Source organism: Mobula birostris, chromosome 9 (assembly GCF_030028105.1).
Source record: "Mobula birostris isolate sMobBir1 chromosome 9, sMobBir1.hap1, whole genome shotgun sequence".
Taxonomy (NCBI): domain Eukaryota; kingdom Metazoa; phylum Chordata; class Chondrichthyes; order Myliobatiformes; family Myliobatidae; genus Mobula; species Mobula birostris.
In genome coordinates, this window is record NC_092378.1 from 85,840,750 (window position 1) to 85,865,519 (window position 24,770).

At 41.4% G+C, this 24,770-nt stretch overlaps 1 protein-coding gene across 1 annotated transcript in view; it reads right to left on the reverse strand.

Moving 5' to 3' along the window:
• Window positions 1-14,955, reverse strand: part of LOC140202421 (delphilin-like) — a 366,191-nt gene extending 351,236 nt beyond the window's left edge. Inside the window, exons 1-2 of the mRNA XM_072267289.1 lie at window positions 14,377-14,955; window positions 11,421-11,575 (exon numbers count right to left, since the gene is read on the reverse strand). Of these exons, the coding sequence (XP_072123390.1) occupies window positions 11,421-11,575; window positions 14,377-14,955 (734 nt within the window). The remainder of the gene's footprint in view (window positions 1-11,420; window positions 11,576-14,376) is intronic.
• Between the last annotated feature and the right edge of the window lie 9,815 nt (window positions 14,956-24,770).

Here is a 24,770-nt window from a genome sequence, read left to right on the forward strand (position 1 = left end):
ATGAGGAGTGTTTGGCAGCTTTGGTCCTGTACTCACTGGAATTTAGAAGAATGTGTGGGGATCTCACTGAAACCTACTGAATGTTGAAAGGACTAGATAGGGTGGATGTGGAGGGAGGATGTTTCCTGTGCTGGGAGTATCCACAACTGGAGGGCACAGCTTCAAATCTGAGGGGCAACCTTTAGAAGGGAGGTAAGGAGGAATTTTTTTTAGCCAGAGAGTAGTGAATCTGTGGAATGCTCTGCCACAGACTGCAGTGAAGGCCAAGGCCGTGGGTATATCTAAGGTGGAAGTTGATAGTTTCCTGGTCAGTCGGGGCATCAAATGATATGGCAAGAAGGCAGGTGTATGGAGTTGAGTGGGATCCTGGATCAGCCATGATAGAATGACAGAGAAAACTTGATGGGCTGAATGGCCTAATTCTCCTCCTATGTCTTATGGTCTTATGGCATAGGAAATGGAGGAAATGCAAATGAGAGCAGCATCAATAGTGCAGAGGGAGAAACCCCGTTCTTTAAAGAAGGAAGACATCTCTGACCTCCTGGAACAAAAAGCCACATCCTGGGAACAGTTTCAGTAGAGGCGAAGGATTGTATAGAAACATAGAAAACCTACAGCACAATACAGGCCCTTCGGCCCACAGAGTTGTGCTGAACATGTCCCTACCTTAGAAATTACTAGCCCTCTATTTTTCTAAGCTCCATGTACCTATCCAAAAGTCTCTTAAAAGACCCTATCATATCCGCCTCCACCACCATTGTCGGCAGCCCATTCCACGCACTCACAACTCTCTGTGTAAAAAAACTTACCTCTGGCATCTCCTCTGTACCTACTCCCCAGAACCTTAAACCTGTGTCCTCTTGTGCCAACCATTTCAGCCCTGGGAAAAAGCCTCTGACTATCCACACCATCAATGCCTATCAACTTATACATCTCTATCAGGTCACCTCTCATCCTCCGGCACTCCAAGGAGAAAAGGCCAAGTTCACTCAACCTGCTTTCATAAGGCATGCTCCCCAATCCAGGCAACATCCTTGTAAATTTCCTCTGCACTCTTTCTATGGTTTCTACATCCTTCCTGTAGTGAGGTGACCAGAACTGAACACAGTACTCCAAGTGGGGTCTGACCAGAGTCCTATATAGCCACAACATTACCTCTCGGCTCCTAAGTTCAATTGCCAATACACCGTATGCCTTCTTAACCACAGAGTCAACCTGCACAGCTGCTTTGAGTGTCCTATGGACTTGGACCCCAAGATCCCTCTGATCCTCCAGTATTTTTACAAGGGATTGGGTGGGAAGAGGTATAGTCAAGATAACCATGGGAATCATTAGGTGTATAAAAGATGTCAATTGACAGTGTGTCTCCAGAGGTGGAGACAGAAAGATTAAGAAAGGTGAGGGAGCTGTCAGAAATGGACCAAGTGAATTTAAGAGCAAGGTGGAAGTTAGAGGCAAACAGTTGATAAAATTGATGAGCTCAGCATGGGTGCATGAAGCAGCATCGATGTAGAAGGACAAGAGTTGGGAAGAATAACCAGGGAAGGCTTCAGACATGGACTGTTCTACATAGCCAAAGAAGAGGCAGGCATAGCTGGGGACCATGCAGTTGGCCATGGTTACCCATCGAATGGAGAAACTGGGAGGAGTCGAAGGAAAAATTGTTCAGTGTGATGACCAATTCTGATGACCAGTTCAGAGGAGAGTGGTGGTGGAGGGTAAATGGTTGGTTCTTTTGATGGGGGCTAGAAGTGTATAGGGACTGAACATCCATGGTGAAGATGAGGCGATCAGTACCTGGGAATTTAAAGTTACTGAGGAGATTAAGGGTGTAAGAAGTATCACAGAAGTAGATAGGAACCAAGAGGGATAGAATGGAATCAAAATATGAAGACATGAGTTCAGTGGCGCAGAAGCAGGCATAGACTACCCGAACAGTCCAGTTTGTGGATCTTAGGTAAGAGATATGAATTGGTGGCAGTGGATGGGAGAGCTCCAGAGTGGAAGAGGTTCGAGATGGTGTTGGAGATAGTTTCCTGATGTTCTAGACTGTGGTCCTCTTTGAATGGTAGGTATAAGGAGGTGCCTGCGGGTTGCCAGCTGGCTTCAGCAAAGTAGAGGTCAGTGCACCACATTACAACAGCATCCCTTTTGTCTGTGGTTTGATGGTAAAGTTGGGATTGGTGCAGAAAGAATGGAGGACAGTACATACAGAGGATCACGGTCTGGGAGTGTCCAGGGCTATCGGAGTTGAAGATGGTGGGATCTGTGGTCTGGAGATGGACGATCTTGCGATCCTCACTGGTCGCGAGGAAGGTGAAGAACCAGCGGTTGAAGGTATTGATCTGGCAGAGGATAAAATATCAGAACGGTCCATGACAGGTGGAGGAGAGAGCAGGCCAGAACTGTTGCAGAGACTGAGACAGGGCCCCCAGGTATTTCCGCATGCGGGAGGGTGGTGTGTAGAATTTGGAAGGAGAAGCAGTGGGTGAAGCGCTCAATTGAATGTGAGTACCTAGGATCCTCAGTGGGACCAAACCAAGAGACCTAAAAACAGATCTGGAAACCACATAGCATAACACAGTAGCAGAGACAAACTCCCAGGAAGGTTATATGGCTTTGGTAGCAGGTCTGCATGAGCACGTGATCGCAGAGTTGGTGGGCAGCAGAGATCACATAGGGGGAGCAATGAGAGAGGATTTCACTAAACTCCTGTCAAAGAGATTTAAACTTCTTCAGGGTAGGCATCCCTCGAAGAGACTTCACAGTGGAGCAGCAAATCATAAACACAAGGAAGTCTATAGATCCTGGAAATCTGGAGCAACACACGCAAAATGCTGGAGGAACTCAACAGGTCAGGCAGCATCTATGGAAATAAATAGATAGTCAACGTTTTGTTGGAAAGGGGGAAGATGCCAGAATAAAAAGGTGGGGGAGAGGAAGGTGGCCACCTGGAAGGTGATAAGTGAAGACAAGTGGTTGGGAAAGGTGAAAGTCTGGAGTAGAAGGAGTCTGATAGGAGAGGAGGATGGACCATTGGAGAAAGGGAAGGAGGAGGGGACCCAGGGAGAAGTAAAAGGCAAATGAGAAGAGGTAAAAGGTCAGACTGGGGAATAGAAGAAGAGGGGTGGGGAAAATTTATTTACCAAAAGGAGAAATCGATTTTCATGCCATCAGGTTGGAAGCTACCAAGATGGAACATAAGGCATTACCCTTCCACCCTGAGGGTGACCTCCTCTTGGCACAATGAACCAACACGTCTCTAACTGAAGCCTGGGGGATTTTTGTTGATATTTGTCAGTAGCTCATGGATGAAGCTGAACTGATTAAACTGATCTGAAGATGATTTCAACAATCCACTAGTTGCCTCAAGTTTCATCCATATTGTCAAGTGATCAACCAAACAGCTTTGGAAATCATCCATCAGAACAAGGGTCTGGCCATCCAGCAGTAAGGACCTTGTGGCAGTTGCAAATGGTGCTCAGTCCACCTTCCGGGAAAATGTCACTTCACAATGAATGATGAGCAGCTTTGTTTTGACATAATGTAAATTAAGACCACTGGGTGCCTGGGCCCCTGCTTGACTGAAGGATTACTCTACAGCAAATGAAGTGAGTGAACCAACCAATTACACTCACTCAAGGCTACTTATAACGTTGGAGATGGGTTTAAAGCTCCATTCAGAGTTATAATCTTTAGTCATATCCAGAAAGCACACTTCCAGACAATAGACAATAGGTGCAGGAGTAGGCCATTCAGCCCTTCGAGCCAGCACCGCCATTCACTGTGATCATGACTGATCATCCACAATCAGTACCCTTTTCCTGCCTTCTCCTCATATCCCTTGACTTCACTATCTTTAAGAGCTCTATCTAACTCTTCCTTGAAAGAATCCAGAGAATTGGCCTCCACTGCCTTCTGAGGCAGAGCATTCCACAGATCCACAACCCTCTGTGTGAAAAAATTTTTCCTTAACTCCGTTCTAAATTGTCTACCCCTTACTCTGAAACTGTGGCCTCTGGTTCTGGACTCCCCCAACACCGGGAACATGTTTCCTACCTCTAGCATGTCCAATCCCTTAATATTCTTATATGTTTCAATCAGATGCCCTCTCATCCTTCTAAATTCCAGTGTATACAAGTCCAGTCTCTCCAATCTTTCAACATATGACAGTCCCGCCATCCAGGGAATTAACCTCATGAATGTACGCTGCACTCCCTCAATAGCTATAATGTCCTTCCTCAAATTTGGAGACCAAAACTGTACACAATACTCCAGGTGTGGTCTCACCAGGGCCCTGTATAACTGCAGAAGGACCTCTTTGCTCCTATACTCAATTCCCCTTGTTATGAAGGCCAGCATGCCATTAGCTTTCTTCACTGCCTGCTGTACTTGCATGCTTACTTTCAGTGACTGATGAACAAGGACACCTAAATCTCATTGTACTTCCCCTTTTCCTAACTTGACATCATTCAGATAGTAGTCTGCCTTCCTGTTCTTGCCACCAAAGTGGATAACCTCACATTTATCCACATTAAACTGCATCTGCCATGCATCTGCCCACTCACCTAACCTGTCCAAGTCACCCTGCATTCTCATAACATCCTCCTCACATTTCACACTGCCACCCAGCTTTGCGTCATTTGCAAATTTGCTAATGTTACCTTTAACCCTTCATCTAAATCATTAATGTATATTGTAAATAGCTGCGGTCCCAGCACCGAGCTTTGCGGTACCCCACTAGTCACTGCCTGCCATTCTGAAAAGGACCCATTAATCCCTACTCTGTTTCCTGTCTGCCAACCAATTTTCTACCCATGTCAGTACCCTACCCCCAATACCATTTGCTCTAATTTTGCCCACTAACCTCCTGTGTGGGACCTTATCAAAGGCTTTCTGAAAGTCCAGGTACACTACATCCACTGGCTTTCCCATGTCCATTTTCATAGTTACATTCTCAAAAAATTCCAGAAGATTAGTCAAGCATGATTTCCCCTTCGTAAATCCATGCTGACTCGGACCTATCCTGCCACTGCTATCCAAATATGCCGCTATTTCATCTTTTATAATTGACTCCAGCATCTTCCCCACCACTGATGTCAGACTAACTGGTCTGTAAGTGCCTGTTTTCTCTCTCCCTCCTTTCTTAAAAAGTGGGATAGCATAACAATCCACAGGAACTGATCCTGAATCTATAGAACATTGGAAAATAATTACCAATGCGTCCACGATTTCTAGAGCCACCTCCTTAAGTACCCTGGGATGCAGACCATCAGGCCCTGGGGATTTATCAGCCTTCAGTCCCATCAGTTTACCCAACACCATTTTCTGCCTGATGTGAATTTCCTTCAGTTCCTCTGGTACCCTAGGTCCTCTGGCCACTATTACATCTGGGAGATTGTTTGTGTCTTCCCTAGTGAAGACAGATCCAAAGCACCCGTTCAGCTTGTCTGCCATTTCCTTGTTCCCCATAACAATTTCACCCATTTCTGTCTTCAAGGGCCCAACTTTGGTCTGAACTAATTTTTTCCTCTTCACATACCTAAAGAAGCTTTTACTATCCTCCTTTATATTCTTGGCTAACTTACCTTCGTACCTCATCTTTTCCTCCCATATTGCCTTTTTTGTTATCTTCTGTTGCTCCTTAAAAGTCTCCCAATCCTCTGGCTTCCCACTCATCCTTGCTATGTTATACTTCTTCTCTTTTATTTTTATACTGTCCTTGACTTCCCTTGTCATCCACGGTCACCTCTTACTCCCCTTAGAATCTTTCTTCCTCTTTGGAATGAACTGATCCTGCACCTTCTGTATTATTCCCAAAAATACCTGCCATTGTTGTTCCACTGTCATCCCTGCTAGGGTATCTTTCCAGTCAACTTTGGCCAGCTCCTCCCTCATGGGTCCATCGTCCCCTTTGTTCAACTGTAATACTGACAATTCCGATCTTCCCTTCTCCCTCTCAGACCTACTGGGGCTATGGGTTGTTACGTAATCTTCCGCCTCTCAGCCTGCAACTTTATGTCATGAAAACATCAGAAATTTAAAAAGTGTTGAGAAATTAAAAGTAGGTAAAGGATTAGACAGGACATAATTGCTAAGAGCGTCCAGAAGAATTTTCTCAAGCAATATGTGGATGGCCCTTCTTGAGAGCGCATGTGGGATGTTATGGGAAGCAATTAGATAAAAAAGACATTAGCTTAGTTCCTTGGCCACAGGTGAGATACCAGAAGACCGGAGGGTGGATAATGTAGTGCTTTTATTTAAGAAGAGCTGCAAGGCAAGCAAGCTGATTCCAGGCCTGTGTGCATAATATCAGCAGTGGGAAAATTAGTAGAGGGGATTCTGAGGGACAGGATCAACATCAGACATCCCATCTCTCCCGTAAGTTCCGGGAGTCTCCCGCATATTGATAGTGTCTCCCTGATGCCCGGAAATTATATACAATATCCCGGAAATCGATTTTTTTGAAAGCGGGAGAGAGAGAGCAAGAGAGAGCGCGAGAGTGAGAGCGAGAGAGAGTGCAAGAGAGAGCGTGAGAGCGCCATGGCAGAGTGTTCCAAAAAAATATATAAAACGTACTTCACCCCAGACTACACTAAAGTGTACCCCTGCCTAATAGGGGTCAAAAATAATAACAGTGTTGCTCGCTGCACTGTTTGCAACAGTGACTTTTCTATTGCCCATGGTGGGTTAAGACTGTAAAAGACGTTGAGGTGAGTTTAACAGGTGTCATTCGTTCATTAGCATAGTTAACGTTATTTAAACTAGCTGGCTAGCTGCTAAGGAGCTACTCTATTGCAGACATCCCACCTCTCCCATGAAGTTCCTGGAGTCTCCTGCAAATTGATGGTGCTACCTCTCTGAAATGAGTTTTTGCAGGGTGAGATGTCTGCAATATGGATTTGGAAAAAACTGATTAAGAATCATCAAACAACAAACAACAGGAATTCTGCAGATGCTGGAAATTCAAGCAACACACATCAAAGTTGCTGGTGAATGCAGCAGGCCAGGCAGCATCTCTAGGAAGAGGAGCAGTCGATGCTTCAGGCCGAGACCCTTCGTCAGGACTAACTGAAGGAAGAGTTAGTAAGACATTTGAAAGTGGGAGGGGGAGGGGGAGATCCAAAATGATAGGAGAAGACGGGAGGGGGAGGGATGGAGCCAAGAGCTGGACAGGTGATTGGCAAAGGGGATATGAGAGGATTATGGGACAGGAGGCCCAGGGAGAAGGAAAAGGGGGGGGGAACCCAGAGGATGGGCAAGGGGTATAGTCAGAGGGACAGAGGGAGAAAAAGGAATCATCAATATGGCTTTTTGAGTGGGAAATCGTGTTTTGTGAATTTGACTGAGTTTTCTGAAGGTGTGACTAAGAAGAATGAAAAAGTCAGGGTAGTTGACCCTGCTGAAGGGTTTCGGCCTGAAACACAAACAATATTCTTTTCCATAGATGCTGCTTGGCCTGTTGAGTTCCTCCAACAATTTGTGTCTGTTGTTTGGATTTCCAGCATCTGCAGATTTTCTCTTATTTGTGGAAGTAGATATTATCTATCCATTATTCCATCATGGCGGATTTATTATCCCTCTCAACCCTATTCTCCTGCCTTTTCCGTGTAACCTTTGGGACTAAACAAGAACCTATCAAACTCTCTAATGCCAGAACCTCTTTTCTTAGATAAGGAGCCCAAAACTGCTCACAATACTCCGTGGAGTCTGACTAATGCCTTATAAAGCCTCAACATTACATCCTTATTCTATTCCAATCAAAATGGATGCTAACATTGCATTTGCCTTCTTTACCACAAATTCAACCTGAAAGTTAACCTTTTGGAAATTGTGCATAAGGACTCCAGGTTCCTTTGCACCTTTGATTTTTGAATTTGCTCCCCAATAAGAAAATAGTCTACTCTTTTATTCCTTCTATCAAAGTGCATGACCTTGAATCCCATCTGCCACTTCTTTGCCTATTCTACCAATCTAAATCCTGCAGACTGTCTGCTTCCTCAACACCTATCTTCATATCGTCCGCCAACTTGACCATCAATTCCATTATCCAAATCATTGACATATAGTGAAAAGAAGCGGTCCCAACACCAACCGCTGAGGAACACAACTAGGTACCGCCAAGCCAATCAGTAAAGGCCCCTTCTATTCCCAGTCTTTGTCTCCTGCCAAGCAGCCTATCTTTTATCTTCAGTAACTTACCTGTAATACCAAGTGCTCTAGTTGAGCAGTCGCATGTGCAGCATCTTATCAAAGGCCTTCTGAAAATCCAAGTAAACAACATCTACTAACTCCCCTTTGTATATCCTGCCTGTTATTTCCTCAAAGAGTTCCAACAGATTTGTAAGCCAAGATTTCCCTTAAGGAAACCATGCAGACTTTGGCCTATTTTCAATAGGTTTCAATAGGTACATTTAGTGTCAGAGGAATGCATACAATATACATTTTATCATCTGCCTTCAAATATTCTGAAACCTCATCTTTAATAATGGACTCCAACATCTTCCCAACCACTGAAGTCAGGCTCTAACTGGCCTACAATTTTCTTTCTTTTGCCTCCTTCCCTTCTTAAAGAGAGGAGTGACATTTGTAATTTTGCAGTCTTCCAGGACCATTCCAGAAATTCCAGCAATTACTATTCTACCATCATACCATCATCCCTGCTAGTATCCCCTTACAATCAACTTTAGCCAGCTCCTCATTCTCATAAGACCATAAGATCATAAGACATGGGAGCAGAATTAGGCCATTCAGCCCATTGAGTCTGCTGCACTATTCCATCATAGCTGATCCCGGATCCCACTCATCCCCATATAGCCTTCTCACTATACCCTTTGATGCCCTGACTGATCAAGAAACAATCGACAGCTGCCTTAAATATACCCATAGACTTAGCCTCCACTGCAGTCTGTGGTAGAGCATTCCACAGATTTACTACTCTGGCTAAAAAAAAAATCCACTGTTGTAAAAGGTCGCCCCTCAATTTTGAGGCTGTGCCCTCTAGTTCTGGATATCCCCACCATAGGAAACATATCTCCACATCCACCCTATTTAGTCCTTTCAACATTCAGTAGGTTTCAATGAGATCCCCACACATTCTTCTAAATTACAGTGAGTACAAGCCCAAAGCTGCCAAACGCTCCTCAAAAAAATCCGTCATGGTTGAATGGTGGAGCAGATTTGATGGGCCAAATGGCCTAATTCTACTCTTATGTCTGATAGTCTAATGTTAACCCCTTCATTCCTAGAAACATCCTCCTGGACCTCCTCTGGACTCTCTCCAATGACAATACATCCTTTCTGAGACATGGGGCCCATCATTCAACCTCATGCCTCTATAGCTGACTTTACTCCATTATAATACTGATATATAGATTTTAGCTTCTCCCTCTCAAACTTCAGGGTGAATTCTATCATATTATGATCACTACTTCCTAAGGGTTCCTTTACCTAATTAAATCTGGTTCTCTGAAAAGCTATCTCATTTGCATTCCCTTCTCTTGGGATCCAGCATCAACCTGGTATTCCTAATCTACCTGTATATTGTAACGTGTCCTGCGCATTCTGGCTGCTGTTCAGAGGGCTGTATATTACCTCCTTCAGGGTCTTTTTACCCTTGTAGTTTCTTAATTCCACTCACAAGGATTCAACATCTTCTATGTTACCTCTTTCCAAGGATTGAATTTCATTTTTTACCAACAGAGCCACCCCACCCCCTCTGCCTATCTGCCTGTCCTTTCAATACAATGTGTATCCTTGGATGTTAATCCCCCAAATATGATCTTCTTTCAGCCACGACTCCGTGATGCCCACAACCTGCCAATCTCTCTAACTACAATACAAGATCATCTACCTTATTCCTCACCCCGTGTGCATTCAAATATAAAATCTGCAGTCCTGTATTCGTCACCTTTTTCAATTTTGTCCTCGTTACCGGAAATTACTTCCTTATCCTTTTTAAACTTTTTGTCCTTTTATTTATTCTCGACCATCGTAACCTCTCCTGCATCCATCCTCCCTTTTACTTTATCCTCAACTTGTTGAACTGTTGAACCTACTATATAGTCTAAAGGTGCATTTCAACACATCCCACTGACTGTAATTTTGCCTTATCAGTTGCCTGTCTTTCCTGAGTCTCACTCCGCATTGCATCTACTTATATATCAACAGACCCATTCTGTGCACTGTCACTCTGGTTCCCATCCCCCAGCCAAATTAGTTTAAACACTCCCCAACAGCTCTAGCAAACCTGCCCGCAAAGATACTGATCCCATTTGAGTTCAAGTGTAACCCTTTATTACAGGTTGTACATTCCCCAAAAGCGATCATGGTGATCCAAAAATCTGAAACAATGCCACCTGTGCCAATTTAAATCTCGTACTTCCTCACCAATGAACGACTGCTTGCAATGATTGAAGCCCGCCAAAACGTCACATCAATTAGACCTCAATTAAAGTGAAGGAATCTTCAAAGATCCTCGTTCCCACCCCACCCTGGAGGCACTCCCACCCCTTATTCAGTCAGTCCTCCCACTACCAATCTACCAAATTGACCCAACCAATACACTCTAAACATTAATCTCCCACTTTAGATCCTACCCTTAAACATGTGGCACCCTCTGATTACCAATCACATGCCCAGGCCACAGGCCATTCACCCACAACTGATTTTACGCTTGACTAACAAGTCAATTCCCATAATTCCTGGTAGCCAACCTCATTCCTTCCATTTTCCAACACAGACATTTCACCTAGAATCTCTCCCCTGCAATACCTCACAAGCCCCACACACAGTCCCAAACTCAAACTCATTTCCAACCCAGATTTACTTAATTTCCTTTGCCTGCTCTGCAGCGGCAAAGTAAACAAAGATAGAATTAGGGTACAATGTTTCAGAAGAACCCTGTACCTTAAATGCCGTTATATATCCCAGTGGCGGGCACTTAAACAGAATATCTTTTGGCCAATGAATGCCATTTAACTAACACTCATTTAGAGGTAATAGCCAATTTCAGGGCTTTGGTGTGCATAATGGTGGGGGGGGGGGGAGGTGATGGAATAGTAAATATGAAACAGAGATTGGAACAATTTACTGGTCTGAAATTAAGGCACCTTATTTGCTCTTTGCAATATTTTTTCTTTTTTTTGTCTTTATACAGTCTTTTAATGCAATCTAGTAATTTGTTGGTTAACTGTCAGTTGTTGATAACTGACGGGGCAAGTACAGAGTAGAAGAGGGAAGGGATCGTGGGTTGATCACCATCATCCAATGCAGTACATGTCCCGGGGAGGAGGCAGTAAACTGAAAGAGACCAAGTTGGCACCCAGTTACCACTAAGCTACATGAGCACATATCGGAGTAGAGATCCAATATGAACCTTAAAAGCTTAAAGCAGTTTCTTTCTTCCGTAATGTTCCTACCTGATATCATCAATGAGCTGCTTGTGTTCTTCAGTGTTCAGAATCATGGGGAGTGCATAGGCCAAATACTCAACCTTACGCTCAGATGCATACTGCTTCAGGAGGGTGAACAGCTTCTCTTTTACCTCAGATTGCTCCCCAAGCACTGTGTCAATCTGCATTTAAATCAAAGATGTTGGTTTAGTAGATTGTTATAATTCACAAATAGCGCAAGGGCATTAAGAACCACAAAAGTGTCAAAGAGGGCAGTGTCCCTACATTCCAACACATCATTTGCACCAATCTATCACCTTCCTGATCAAAAGGAAACAGGATGGCCACACCTTCTAGGGTGCTTCCAGGCAACCCAATTGGAAGAATTGAATATGAAACCCTCTGCCATATCCCTACCACCAAAAAAACCCCTGAAATTTTTCAACTCTTTCACTACATCAAAAGTTGCTTGTACTGGATTTTATCATTTTGTGTTCCAATTTTTCAGGGGTTTGTGGAGCATTTTATATATTAAAATACTTCTTTTTCCCAAAAGCTACAGAAAGAGTTATGAATCAACTCAAACAATATGTATGGGAAAGAAACACTTGCATTTCCATACTAGCTTTCATGTCTCTCTCAGAACATTCAAAGCAGTTTGTAATCAGTGAAGTTAGTTTTTAGTGTGACATCCATTGCAATGGAGGAAATGTATCTTGAACACAAAATTCTAGAAACAGCAAAAATTTCTAAATGAACTGTTTTAGAGATGTTGTTTGGGAGAATAAATTAGTCAGATAATAGCTCCCCAGCTCTTTTCCAAAATAGTACCATGAGACCTTTTACACCAGCTTGAGAGTAACCATGGGTGTCTCATTTTGAAAGTTAGTACCCCTGACACTGTAGAACTCAGTGAGTATTATATAAGATCGTTACTGCAGAACTCGAGTTCCTGGAGTGGAAAAGAAATTTAATTCTACCTAACTCAGAAGAGGAAATATTACAAGGTGAACCACAGTAGATACGTAAATGCTACCACATGCCATTCTGCAAGTGCTTATCCAATCACGCCACTGTGTTTTAGTATTTTATGATGTTGATCGCCTGCTCTTCAAGTTGCTGCCAGGAGCAGATGTGGCATACTTCACTCTACACATTATTTTAAAGACAGGTCATCAATGCCATAAGATTGATTTACCTTCCTCCACATAAAGTGGTTGCAGTCACATCTTGGTGGTAGAATTTCCATGCAGTGTCACAGAAGCTTTTAAGTTACTGTCACCTTCCTGTCAGCCTGAACCAGTCTGGCCATTCTGCTCTGACTTCTCTCATTACCAAGGCATTTTTGCCCACAAAATGACTGCTCATTGGATTTTTTTTTTTTGTTTTTCACACCATTCTCTGTAGACTCTAGATCTAGAGATTGTTGTGCATGAAAATTCCAGGAGATCAGCAATTTCTGAAATACTCACACCACCCCATCTGACTCCAACAAACATTCCACAGTCAAAGCCACTTAGATCACATTCCTTCCTCATTTGATGCTTGATCTGAACGACCACTGAATCTCTTGACCATGTCTGTATGCTTTTATTCATTGAGTTGTTGTCACATGATTAGTCGATTAGATATTTACATTACTGAGCAGGTGTACAGATGTACCTGATAAAGTGGGCATCTTTTGACATGCTTGTATACCTGTGCCTCATGAAGCAGTTCATGCAAATATCTCTGTACACAACTATTTGGTTGTTCCTTACTGTTTAAAAAATACTGTTTCTCTATTTTTCTGACAAGGTTTTGAATTTTTCCTCATATCTTCCCACATTGTACCTCACTCACCACCTTCCTTTCCACTTGTTCGACATGCCTATGAAATTTTGCAGACTTTGTGCACTCCTCAGAGGTCACATTCCTATTACCTTTGCAGTATCAGAAAATTTATGCTACCTCTTTTACCCTTTCATGTAACCAAGATGAGCACTCAATAATGATCCCTATGATACCTTGCTAGCACTTGTCTTCCAATATGAAGGCAGTTTTTTTTTACTATTTGACTTTTGTGCTCCATCAGTCCTCTGTCCTATTTTATTGGCAATCCTGGGAGGACTTACTTAACATGGGTAACTTTCATTTAACACCTTATTAAACACCTTTGATAAATTCAGATTTAGAGCCAATTCACCTTAACTACAATTACACTTCAAAAAGCATGTCATACAAAATTTTATTTCATAAAATCAGATTGATGGCAATTTTCATAATTTTACAAAGTGTCCTGTTATCATACTTTTAACTATAGCAATAGGAATCTAATGTCAAACAAGAAAAAATCTGCAGGTGCTGGAAACCCAAGCAACACACACAAAATTCTGGAGGAACTCAGCAGGCCAGGTAGCATTTATGGAAAAAAATACAGTCAACATTTCAGGCCAAGACCCTTTGGCAGGACAGCAATAGGTATCTAATCTACCTGATTGCTAATTCTACACTGTACTGGTGGAGACCGTCCTAATAAAATAGGTCTCCTTTCGCAGAGCAGGAGCCAGCATCCCATGAATCAAAGGTTTTCAAGGTTTAGTCATATTAATACAGGTCACAATCATAAATGAAAACCTAAATCTCAATTGAAATGAACGAGAGCTGAGAGTTTATTTTGTTTCAATTAACAAAGAGGATTCTAAGAGTGCCTAGTAATAAGTCTCACTTAAAATAAGTTTCTTTAGGAACTTGTGCCATTTCCCAATGCCATTCAATTCACTGGAAATCAGACCCCAAAGAAGACTTTTTATACTGGTAACAAAATCTTCAATAAAAATGTCTAAAATATATACAATAGATAATTTGACAACAAAATGGTAGTGAAAGAAAGACCCTCTGATAAAGTTCAGCAATTTCATTCTGTCTAATTGGGTGAGTATCAGAATAACATGTTTTGTGAAGAGGTAACTGTTATCTTTCTGCTTGATAGGCAATGTCCTACCTTTTTTCTGAATTCCAAGGCTTTATGTTTTCTCTCCTGATGTACTGCATCAGCATTCTGTACATATTCTCGGATACTGCTGCTAACTTGCTTGTGTCTCCTTCCAAAGCACAGGACTCCCAGCTTTAATGGCTTTCCATGATTAGCCTTTATCATGGCAGCAGCAGCATCATATTGTTTTACTGGGACTCCATTCACTTCCAGCACATAGTCCCCAGTCTTGAGCCCAAGCTCAGCTGCAGGAGAATCAGGGAGACAATTCTCAATTTGCAAAGGGCTGTCACCATTTAGATTGAAACCAAATCTTCCATCTGCTGCTGGCAAGAGGTCTAGCTGCTCAATACGAGATACCACCCCTATACTAGGAGGAACAGTTTTACAATGTTTAGCTAGATTTACTAATGCGTCATAGTTCATAGATGACACATCCTGTCCCTCAATCTCCAGGATCTGGTCTCCAGGTTGCAAGCCAGCAACATGGGCACTGCTGCCCTCTTGAACAGAGATGATGTAACAGGGTCCATTCCCAAAGATCTGAAATCCAAACTCTTCTGGCCATCCTTCATTGTGACTTGGCATTGTGGCAACTGGAATGAGAAAAAATAAGAGGCAATTTGAGACACTCAAACAAATAACAATAAGAAATATATATGTGATATATGTGATGTGTGTGTGTGTGTGTGTATACTGTGTGTGTGTGTGTGTGTGTGTGTGTGTGTGTGTGTATAGAAATATAAGTAGTTCAAAAAGAGAGCAAAATGAAAGTAGTGTAGACGGGTCCATTGTCCATTCAGGAATCTGACAGCAGAGGGAAATATTGAGTGTGTGTCTTCAGGCTCCTGTACCTCTTCCTCGATGCTAGCAATGAGAAGAGGCATGTCCTAAGTGATAGAGGTGCTTAATTTTGAGGCATTGCCTTTTGAAGATGTCCTCATTCCTGGGAAGGCTAGTTCCTATGATGGAGATGACTGAGTTTACAACTTTCTGGAGCTTTTTCTGATTCTGTGTAGTGGCTCCTCCAAACCAGATGGTGATGCAACCAGTTTAACAGCTCATTCCACAGTATATCTGTAGAAATTTGCAAGAGTCTTTAGTGACATACCAACTCTCCTCAAACGCCAAATGAAATAAAGGCACTGTCATGCCATCTTTGTAATTGCATTAATATGTTGGGCCCAGAATAGAAGTTCAGAGATGTTGACACCCAGGAACTTTAAACTGTTCACCCTTCCCACTGCTGATTCCTTGATGAGAACTGGTGAGTGCTCCCTTGGCTTCTCCTTCCTGAAGTCCACAATCAATTCCTTGGTTTTATCGTCAATGAGTACATTTTTGTTGCTGGAACACCACTCAACCAACTGATTTACCTCACTCCTTTACCATCTGAAATTCTGCCAAAAATAGTTGTGGTGTAGATGGTGTTTGAGCTGTGCCTAGCCACACAATCATGGAGGCTGATCACGCATCCTTGAGGTGCACCAATGTTGATTATCAGCAAGTAGGAGATGTTATTTCCAATGTGCATTGACTGTGGGTCTCCTGATGAGGAAGTAAAGAATCCGATTGCACAGGGAGGTACAGAAGCCCAGATTTTGGAGTTTGTTGATTAGAACTGAGGGTTGAACACTGAACTGTAATCAATAAACTGCAGTCTGACTTAGGTATTGCTATTGTCCAGATGATCAAGGCCGCATGGAGTGCCAGTGAGATTGCATCTGCTACTTGCCTGGCCCATCTTTGCTCTCCTTTTTGAATATAAGTACCATATTTGCTGTCTTCTGGTCATCTGGAACATCAAGGATTAAGGATATGCTTTATTTTACATGTATTAGGAATTTGCTGTGGTGTGTTGGCGCAACATGCCACAAAAACAACAACATTCGACAATTACAAGAATAAAGAATTATATAAACTTAGAGGTTAAGTACAGACATGGAATAAAATGTGAAAAAATACATAAATACCATCATGTATTTACAATGTAAAAGGCATTATAAAAAGAGATTTAAAGTGCTTGCAGTGCAGTACAGTGACAGAGGTAATAGGGATAGGAAGACGGCTATCTATAATGGGGGAAGAAACTTTTAAAATGACATGAAGCTTTTGTTTTAATAGCACTGTAGCACTTTCTAGAAGGGAGTTTCTGGAAAAAGCAGCTTGCTAGGTGGGTAGTATCCCACTTCTTTGTCCTGAAAATATGCAAGTCCTGCAGCAGTGGTAGACAGCAGCCAATGAGCTTTGCAGCTGACCTGACAGGTCGGTGCAACACACACAAAATGCTGGAGGAACTCAGCAGGTCAGGCAGCATCTACGGAAATGACTAAACAGTTGACAGTTCAGGTCGAGACCCTTCATCAGAGCTGAAAAGGAAGGGGGAAGATGCCAGAATAAAAAGGTGGGGGGAGGGTTAGGGTTAGGGTCCTAGGGTCTTACCCATCTTTATACCTACTTAGATTACAGCACAGTGAAGCAGCTAGTAGAGCTGCTGCCTCACATCATCTAAGACCTGGGCTCAGTCCTGACCATGGGTATGACAGCAAAGTGGTTTGCTAAGGCCCTAACGGTGATTTTTAAAACAGGCTAGTGTCCTGATGCAATCACAACAACTTAGAGCTGAAATCCCTCAAAACAGTGGAGATGCATATCGACTTCAGGAAAAATGTACCTCTTCTCCACCCACTTGTATCAACAACTCTACAGTTTGCACTGTTTCAACATTTATGTTCCTGGGCACCATTATTTTGCAGCACCTCATCTGGGAGAACTATAAAGTATGAGAAATTCATTAACACAAAGGCTTGGCAGAGGATGGACTACTTGCAGCAATTAGTAACATTTTATTTACTCCAGAACATATTGATGCAATTCTATATCACCATGATAGAAAGCATCCTTACAACAACCATTACTGTCTGGTTTAATGCAGTATCCTCTCACAATATATGAAAGCTGCATCTCCCAAAAACATGTGGGTTGGGAAGTTAATTGCTCACTGTAAGCTGCCCTAATGTGTAGGTGAATGGTAGAATCTGGGGGAAGTTGATGAGAATAAAAATGGCATTATCATAGAATTATTGTAAATCAGTGGTTCATAGTCAAGGAGGACTAAACAGGTTTTACTCTGCCATATGAATCAATGATTCTAAGACCTCCAATACATACTCCTTTTAATGTTAACACGTTCTTGGACAATCCTTGTCTCCCCCCCATCCTGAAATTTGTAACTGTCGTGCAACATTTTTCTCAAAATGTTTTCATGAAATCTCTGCAGTATTTTCATGACTGTAAACTAATTCTGAACTCAAGATCAACTTTTTATTCACTTCATCTTAATATTAGTTTCAATGATTGCTTCACCTCAGGTATTGATCTCCCTGCTTTTAAATTTTGTCATTGTCTTTTTCATTGATAACCTTTATAAATTACCACCCCTTGTATTTTATTTTATTTAGGATACAACCACACCACCCAGCAACCCCTGATGTAGCCCTAGCCTGATCACAGGACAATTTATAATGACCAATTAACCAGTACATTTTTGGACTGTGGGAGGAAACCAGAGGACCTGGAGAAAAACCACGCATTCCATGGGGAGGACATACAAACTCCTTACAGATTATAACAGAATTGAACTTCAAACCCTGATACCCCAAACTATAACAGCATTGAACTAACCTCTACAGTAGCGATTTTACTACTTTCATATTTGGAGGTTGTTGCCTCCCAAATCCATGTCATCTTTCTTTCAGTTCTGCACTTGAATCCTTCCAGTTTGGTTTGCTCTTCTGTACCAAAGTAGCACTATTTAAACTACTGATTATGATCTTGATTGTGGTTTACATCCACCCTCATTTAAGTGTTCACATTCTTCCTACTCCATCTACAGTTTTCTGACCATCCCAATCTGCACCCTTGCCTCTCTTCCATTTTGCAGCATTGATGCTGCTCTTGCCTGAGTCTATTCTTAGTTATTGAATTATACCCACAGGAATGGTTTGTCATTCCATTCTCAATAGTTTGTCAGTGAGCATATTGTTGAGTGTCCAGTGTGCAGGAATGGAGTTTTTAATGTGTGCCATTACCAGCTTCATAATAATTGTCATCAGTGTGTTTAGTTTTGAAGGTCTAGAGTTCTTTAGGGATGATGGTGAGTGCTTTGAAGCATTTGGGGACAACAGCCTGAATGAGTAAAGTAATGTAATGAATAACCTCACGAGAAATGTGCAAGCAAAGACTAACTGAATCAAACTCAAAATCAATGCTTCCTTTGCTGTCTTAGGCAATCATTCTTAAGTATGGTGGCTCTTCATTAAAATAATATAAAATAACCCCATTGTTACTCTCTCTCCATTTCAGTGTTCGTTTTATTATTTTGGATAAAAAATCTGAAGAACTTAAGAGGATTTTATTTTATACACAGAAGGATGAAATGTGGCACCTGCTGAGCAATGGACTGGTTGAAATAAAGGGCATTGAAATGTTTAACAGATTTAACGTATGCAAGAGAGAAATGGGAAAAACAGGCAAAGGTGGATCAGGCTATGTGAATGTAAGGAGATTCATGTGGGATGTCTCCAGTGGTGTAGATCACTTGAGTCTGTTTCCATGTCATAATTTACTTGCAGTTCAATAATAAGGCCAAAAAATTAGACAACTTTGCAGTGTTTATTTCTGTGAAATGTGATGGACAGTAGACTATTCCAAGAATGAAATGCAAAAGTGATCATTTTCGGGTTACTTCTATCACTCTCAAAGTTCAGTTGGGCATTTCCTAATAATCTCACCCCTCACTCCCTTGCAATAACAAACCTCCACCTAATGGCATATCTTAATACCCTAAGCAATTTGGTCCTGACCCCCAAATTATTTCCTCAACATCACCCCCACGCAAACTCCCCAATGAAATCCACATCTCCGCCCTTGTAAATGTAAAAAAAAAGGTTAAAATACAAAGCACAAGTCAAGAGTGTGATGGAAAGAAAATAGAACATAAAATATTACAGCTGGCTCACGATGCTGTGTTAAGCTTCTGACCTAATCTAAGATCAACCTAACCTTTCTCTCCTACAAAGCTTTCCATTTTTCTATCATCCATGTGCCAATCTAATAGGCTCTTAAAAGTCCCTAAATATCTGCCTCTACCACCATCCCTGGTCATGCATTCCACGCACCCATCACTCTCTGTGTAAAAAACTAACCTCCGACATCCTTCCTATACTCTTCTCCAAATCACTTTAAAATTATGTCCTCTCATGTTAGCCATTTTTACCCTGGAGAAAGTCTCTGGCTGTCTACTCAACCTACAGTATGTCTCTTACAAATCTGTACAAGTCTATCAAGTCACTTCTCATCCTCTATCTCTTCAACAAGAAAAGCCCTAGCTCACTCAAACTATCCACTTAGAACATGCTTTCTAGTCCAGGCATCATCCTACACCCTATCTAAAGCTTCCACATCTTTCCTATAATGAGGCAACCAGGAATGAACACAATATTCCAAGAGTGGTCTAACCAGGGCTTTCTAGAGCTGCAACATTACCTCACAGCTCTTGAACTCAATCCCCTGACAAATGAAGGCCAACACGTCATACACCTTCTTAACAAATCTATCAACTTGCATGGCAACTTGACGGATCTATAGACATAGAACCCAAGATCACACTTATAAAAATCCTGCTGTTAATCCTGTATTCTGCCTTCAAGTTCAACCTTCCAGAGTGAATCACTTCACACTTTTCCAGGTTGAACTCCATCTGCCACTTCCCAGCCCAGCTCTGCATCTTGTCAATATCCCATTGTACCCTACAACAACATTCTATAGTTGTTGAGTAGCTCACTGAGCTGGCTTGTTAGCTTGCAGACATTTCATTATCCAGCAAGACAACATCAGTGCAACTTCAAAGTATCCACAACTCCACCAACTTACCTACAAGTCCTGAGGGTGCACCTGGATGACAAACTTAAGTGGAGCACCAACACAGAGGCTGTATGCAAGGAGGGCCAGAGTCGCCTCTACCTCCTGAGGAGACTGAGGTCCTTTGGAGTATGTAGGCCTCTCCTTCACATGTTCTACCAGTCTGTTGTCACCAGAACAATCTTCTATCCAGTGGTGTGCTGGGGCAATGGCATCAACGTGGGTGATGTCAACAGGCTCAATAAGCTGATTAGAAAGCCTGGCTCTATTATAGGAGTTAAACTGGACACACTGGAGGCTGTGGTAGAACAAAGGGCCCTACTGAAAATCCTGGCAATTCTGGATAATGTTTCTCACCCTCTGTATGCCACCTTGGCTGAACAGAGGAGCACTTTTAGTAATAGATTAAAACAACTGCACTGCCCCAAACAGTGCCATATAAGATCATTCTTACTCTTGGCCATTGTACTCTATAATGAGTCAACCTATAGCTAGGGAAGTGATGACTCCCTTCCTGTTAGACTATTTGTGGTAACTTATTTTTATTCTTTCTACTCTTCTAATATTTATATCTGTGTATTTGTAATGCTACTGTGACACTAATTTCTTTTGAGATCAACTCAATTATCGATCTACCTGTCATCTGCGAACTTACTAACCCAACTTTCCACTTCCTCATCCAAATCATTTATAAAAATCACAAAGAGCAAGGGTCCCAGAACAGATTCCTGTAGAACCCCACTGTCACCATCCCCCAGGCAGAAAATGCTCCATCTACGACCACTTTCTATGGACAAGTCAATGATGAATCCACCCAGCAAGCTTCCCCAGATCCCATACCTCCTGACTTTCTGATTAAGCCTGCCTTATCATGGTATAGGAAACCTTACCAAACACCTTACTAAAATCCATATACAGGTATACTGTTCTATCTTCATCAATGTGTTTTGTTACATCCTGAAATAAGTCAATCAGACTCGAGAGGCATAATCTTTGAACTTTACTGTGCTCACGGACTTTCTTCATCAAGTTACGGTATTGTGCACTGTTGTAACTATATGTATAATTATGTGGTTCTGTCAGTTTTTTCAGTCTTGGTTTGTCCTGTGCTTTTGTGATATCACACCGGAGGAAATAATGTATCATTTCTTAATGCATGCATTACTAAATGACAATAAAAGGGGACTACGTGTCCTCATAATCTAAGCTATCCCTCACAAAGCCATGCTGACTGTCCCAAATCAGGCCATGTTTCTCCAAAAGCTTGTAAATCCTGTCTCTAAGAATCTTCTCCATTAATTTACACATCACTAAAGTAAGACTCACAGGTCTATAACCCCCAGAGTATTCCTAGCTCCCTTTTTTGAACAACGTAATATTTTCCACCCTTCAATCATCTGATATTAATCCTAGGACCAGTGAGGATGCAAAGATCATTACCAAAGGTGCAGCAATCTCTTCCCTTGATTCCCAGGGTAACCTAGGGTATATCCCATGCTCCCTCGGGACTTGCATAGCCTAATGTATTTCAAAAGTTACGCACATCCTCTTTCTTAACATTGACAATAAGAAAGAGGATGTGCTGAAACACTCTTCACTTTCTTGGATGTGTGAACTTCTAGGAACACTTAAGAAACAACATCATCTAGGACCAAACTGTCACTTAACACACACCTCATCCAGCACCTGAAGCATCAACCACCTCCAGCATTGGCCCACCATCTATAAAATACATGGTGCAGCTTGGCAGCACCTCCCTAACCGACAACCTTGACCAGCTAAGTGAATGGGAACACCAGTAACTCCTCCAAGTCACACACTAACTTGACAACATTGCTGGAATACATTCACCAGAAAGACAGCAATAACTCAAAAGGGCTCTTGCTGCTATCTCAAGGACAGTTCAGCACGGCCAATAATTTTTGACTTTGTTAGCAATTCTTCCATCCTTTAAAAAAAAGTAGACAACCATTGGAATTACATGGTTATCACAGTAGGCTTTTGGCGCAGAGGTGTTTACAGGGACTGGTGGTGAGGTGACCATGGAGCAACCTGACAAAAAGGATGACAATTTTAAAATCAAGATGGTGCTTATTGTGAATAAGTATAGGTCAGTGAATAAAAGGGATATGGGGTTGAAAAAATCTTGGGACCAGGTAGCAAATGGAAAAAAAAGATTTTGAATGAGCTTACGTTAAAAAAAGGTGAAAGGTCAAGAATTTTTTGATGATTGATCTGTTTCTCTGTTACTAACAATTAATCAACATTTCTATCTAAAGCATAAAGTTACCTTTGATGAGTTATCTTTCTCTCTAAGAGGTTCTTTGAAATTTCACATAGATTATGGTTCTCCATAATCCACATATGACTGCAGAATATTTATAATGAGTAAGCCTTACTTTGCAAAATTCAAAGTGTACCTCAATCTAAGGGTACAATCACATGCATACTTAATATATTTAATGTTTGCATCAGTTATGATTTTAAAAAGCTGTAAGAGTTCTCATCTAGTTCTGTTGCACACCATTATCAAAGTTTCCCACAGGGAAAAGCTTTCAATATAAAGTGTGCAACAAAACCTACAAGAGATTTATTTGACATTATTGTGATAAGTTCATCACTACAGCTGAAATTATTCTACCGCCTTGTATCGTAATAAAATCAACACACATTCAACCGAGTTTAAAATGTATCTCAATCTAAACAATAAATATAAACTGGGAGCCCTCTCTTTTGATTACAAATTTCTAACTAATTATCCCTTAATCAGCAGCATCTTTGATAGTTTTATATGAATCATTATTGCTAGATCATTGCAATTTCTATCAAAAACATTTATATTAATTTCCCAGCAGAAGACAGTAAAATTAAAATAATGTGATAGTATTGTGAACCCAAATAAATCTTATAATTATATAGTCTGTATTTAAGCAGAAATAAACTTGATTGTCTTTATAATCATTAACTGGCATTTGAATTATTATCCAAACAGATCTGAGATTTTCCCAACAACTGGTTTCCATGGCAACATTCAATGCACTTCACATGACTAAACTCACAAAACTAAGATTCAGATTTAACATTGATTGATCAGTCTCGCACTATCTCTGGTTGCAGTCTGATGAAGCAATCCCACTTGCAAGTGAAACTGACAGACTGAAACCCAACTTGCAGGCAAATCACAAACCCATAGCCTACCCGCTAGGGCAGGGGTATCCCAACCTAGAGTCCACGGACCCCTTGGATAATGGTAAGGGTCTATGGCATAAAAAAGGTTTTTGAACCCTTGCCCTAGGAGTTCAATACTTTGGAAAATTTTCAGTATTTTCTAAATGAAATATATACTCTGATTACTGTTTATTGATTACATTTCATATTTTCATGCCAAGCCTTATATTATTTGTTGAAGTCAAAGAGTTTGCACCAAACAAGGATTTATTGCCATAAGGCATGCTGCCATGGAAATATATATCATCATATTTTAGAGTTGTTGGTGAAACAGTTCACATGAGTGAGACACTTACATAAATCTTCTGGTGAAGACGGCAAGTCACTTGGGTCCTGATTCAAGCCATGTCTGGACTTTCGACTTCTCAGTAGCCTCTTCATCCGGCTCACAATACTTTCCCTCTTAGCCATGGTCACATATGCTCAAGTATGCTCAAGTTAGTTAATAGGTAAAATAAAAGTACTGTATTTAAATTCATCCCAACTGCTTTAAAAATGTTTTACAATATTATTTTTCAAAGCAGAGAACCTGCTTATCAGACTGAAATACTGACACCACCACCATCCTGCTCATGCAGTTGGTTCTCTTTTGTATCCGGCTCACACATTTCTCTCTTACTAAAACGCTGATGCGCAGGTGAAAGTCCTGCCTCTTGCAGAATGAGAACGTTTCCATTTCAATTCACTCCCGATGCAAGGGGAGCTGTTCAGTGCTCAGCAAACACAGACATGCATTAAGAGAAGGAACACCAATCATTCTGCTCTTAATTACAACTTTAGCAGAAGCAACTGGGGATGCTTAAATGATCAAATAGAATTATAAAATGGATGATTCTAAACTGGATTATAAAAAAAGAACATTGTGTCTAAAGTAGGGAAGTGTATCAGTATATTGTGACAGAAATTAAATCTCAGATGATCTATTATAAGAAATGGCCCACAATATTCCCCAAATCCAGAGTGATTCCTTCAGACTATGGAATCTATTAGTTTATCCAATCTATCCTACCAGCATCTTAAGTTGTACTTGTAAATGCCGTGAGAATTCTTCCTTTGAGATCACAATGTCAGATATCAAATATATTTAATCATAGCGCCTGTGATCACTGTGAAAGGTATTCTATTCTTCTTAATTGATGTGTTTGTAGCCTTCAAAATGGTTGGCTACTCTGAGCTAACTCGTATCAGCTGTGACATTTCTTCCCATCAATCTATCTTTGGCAGCTATATTCTAATAAACTCATCATCTTCAT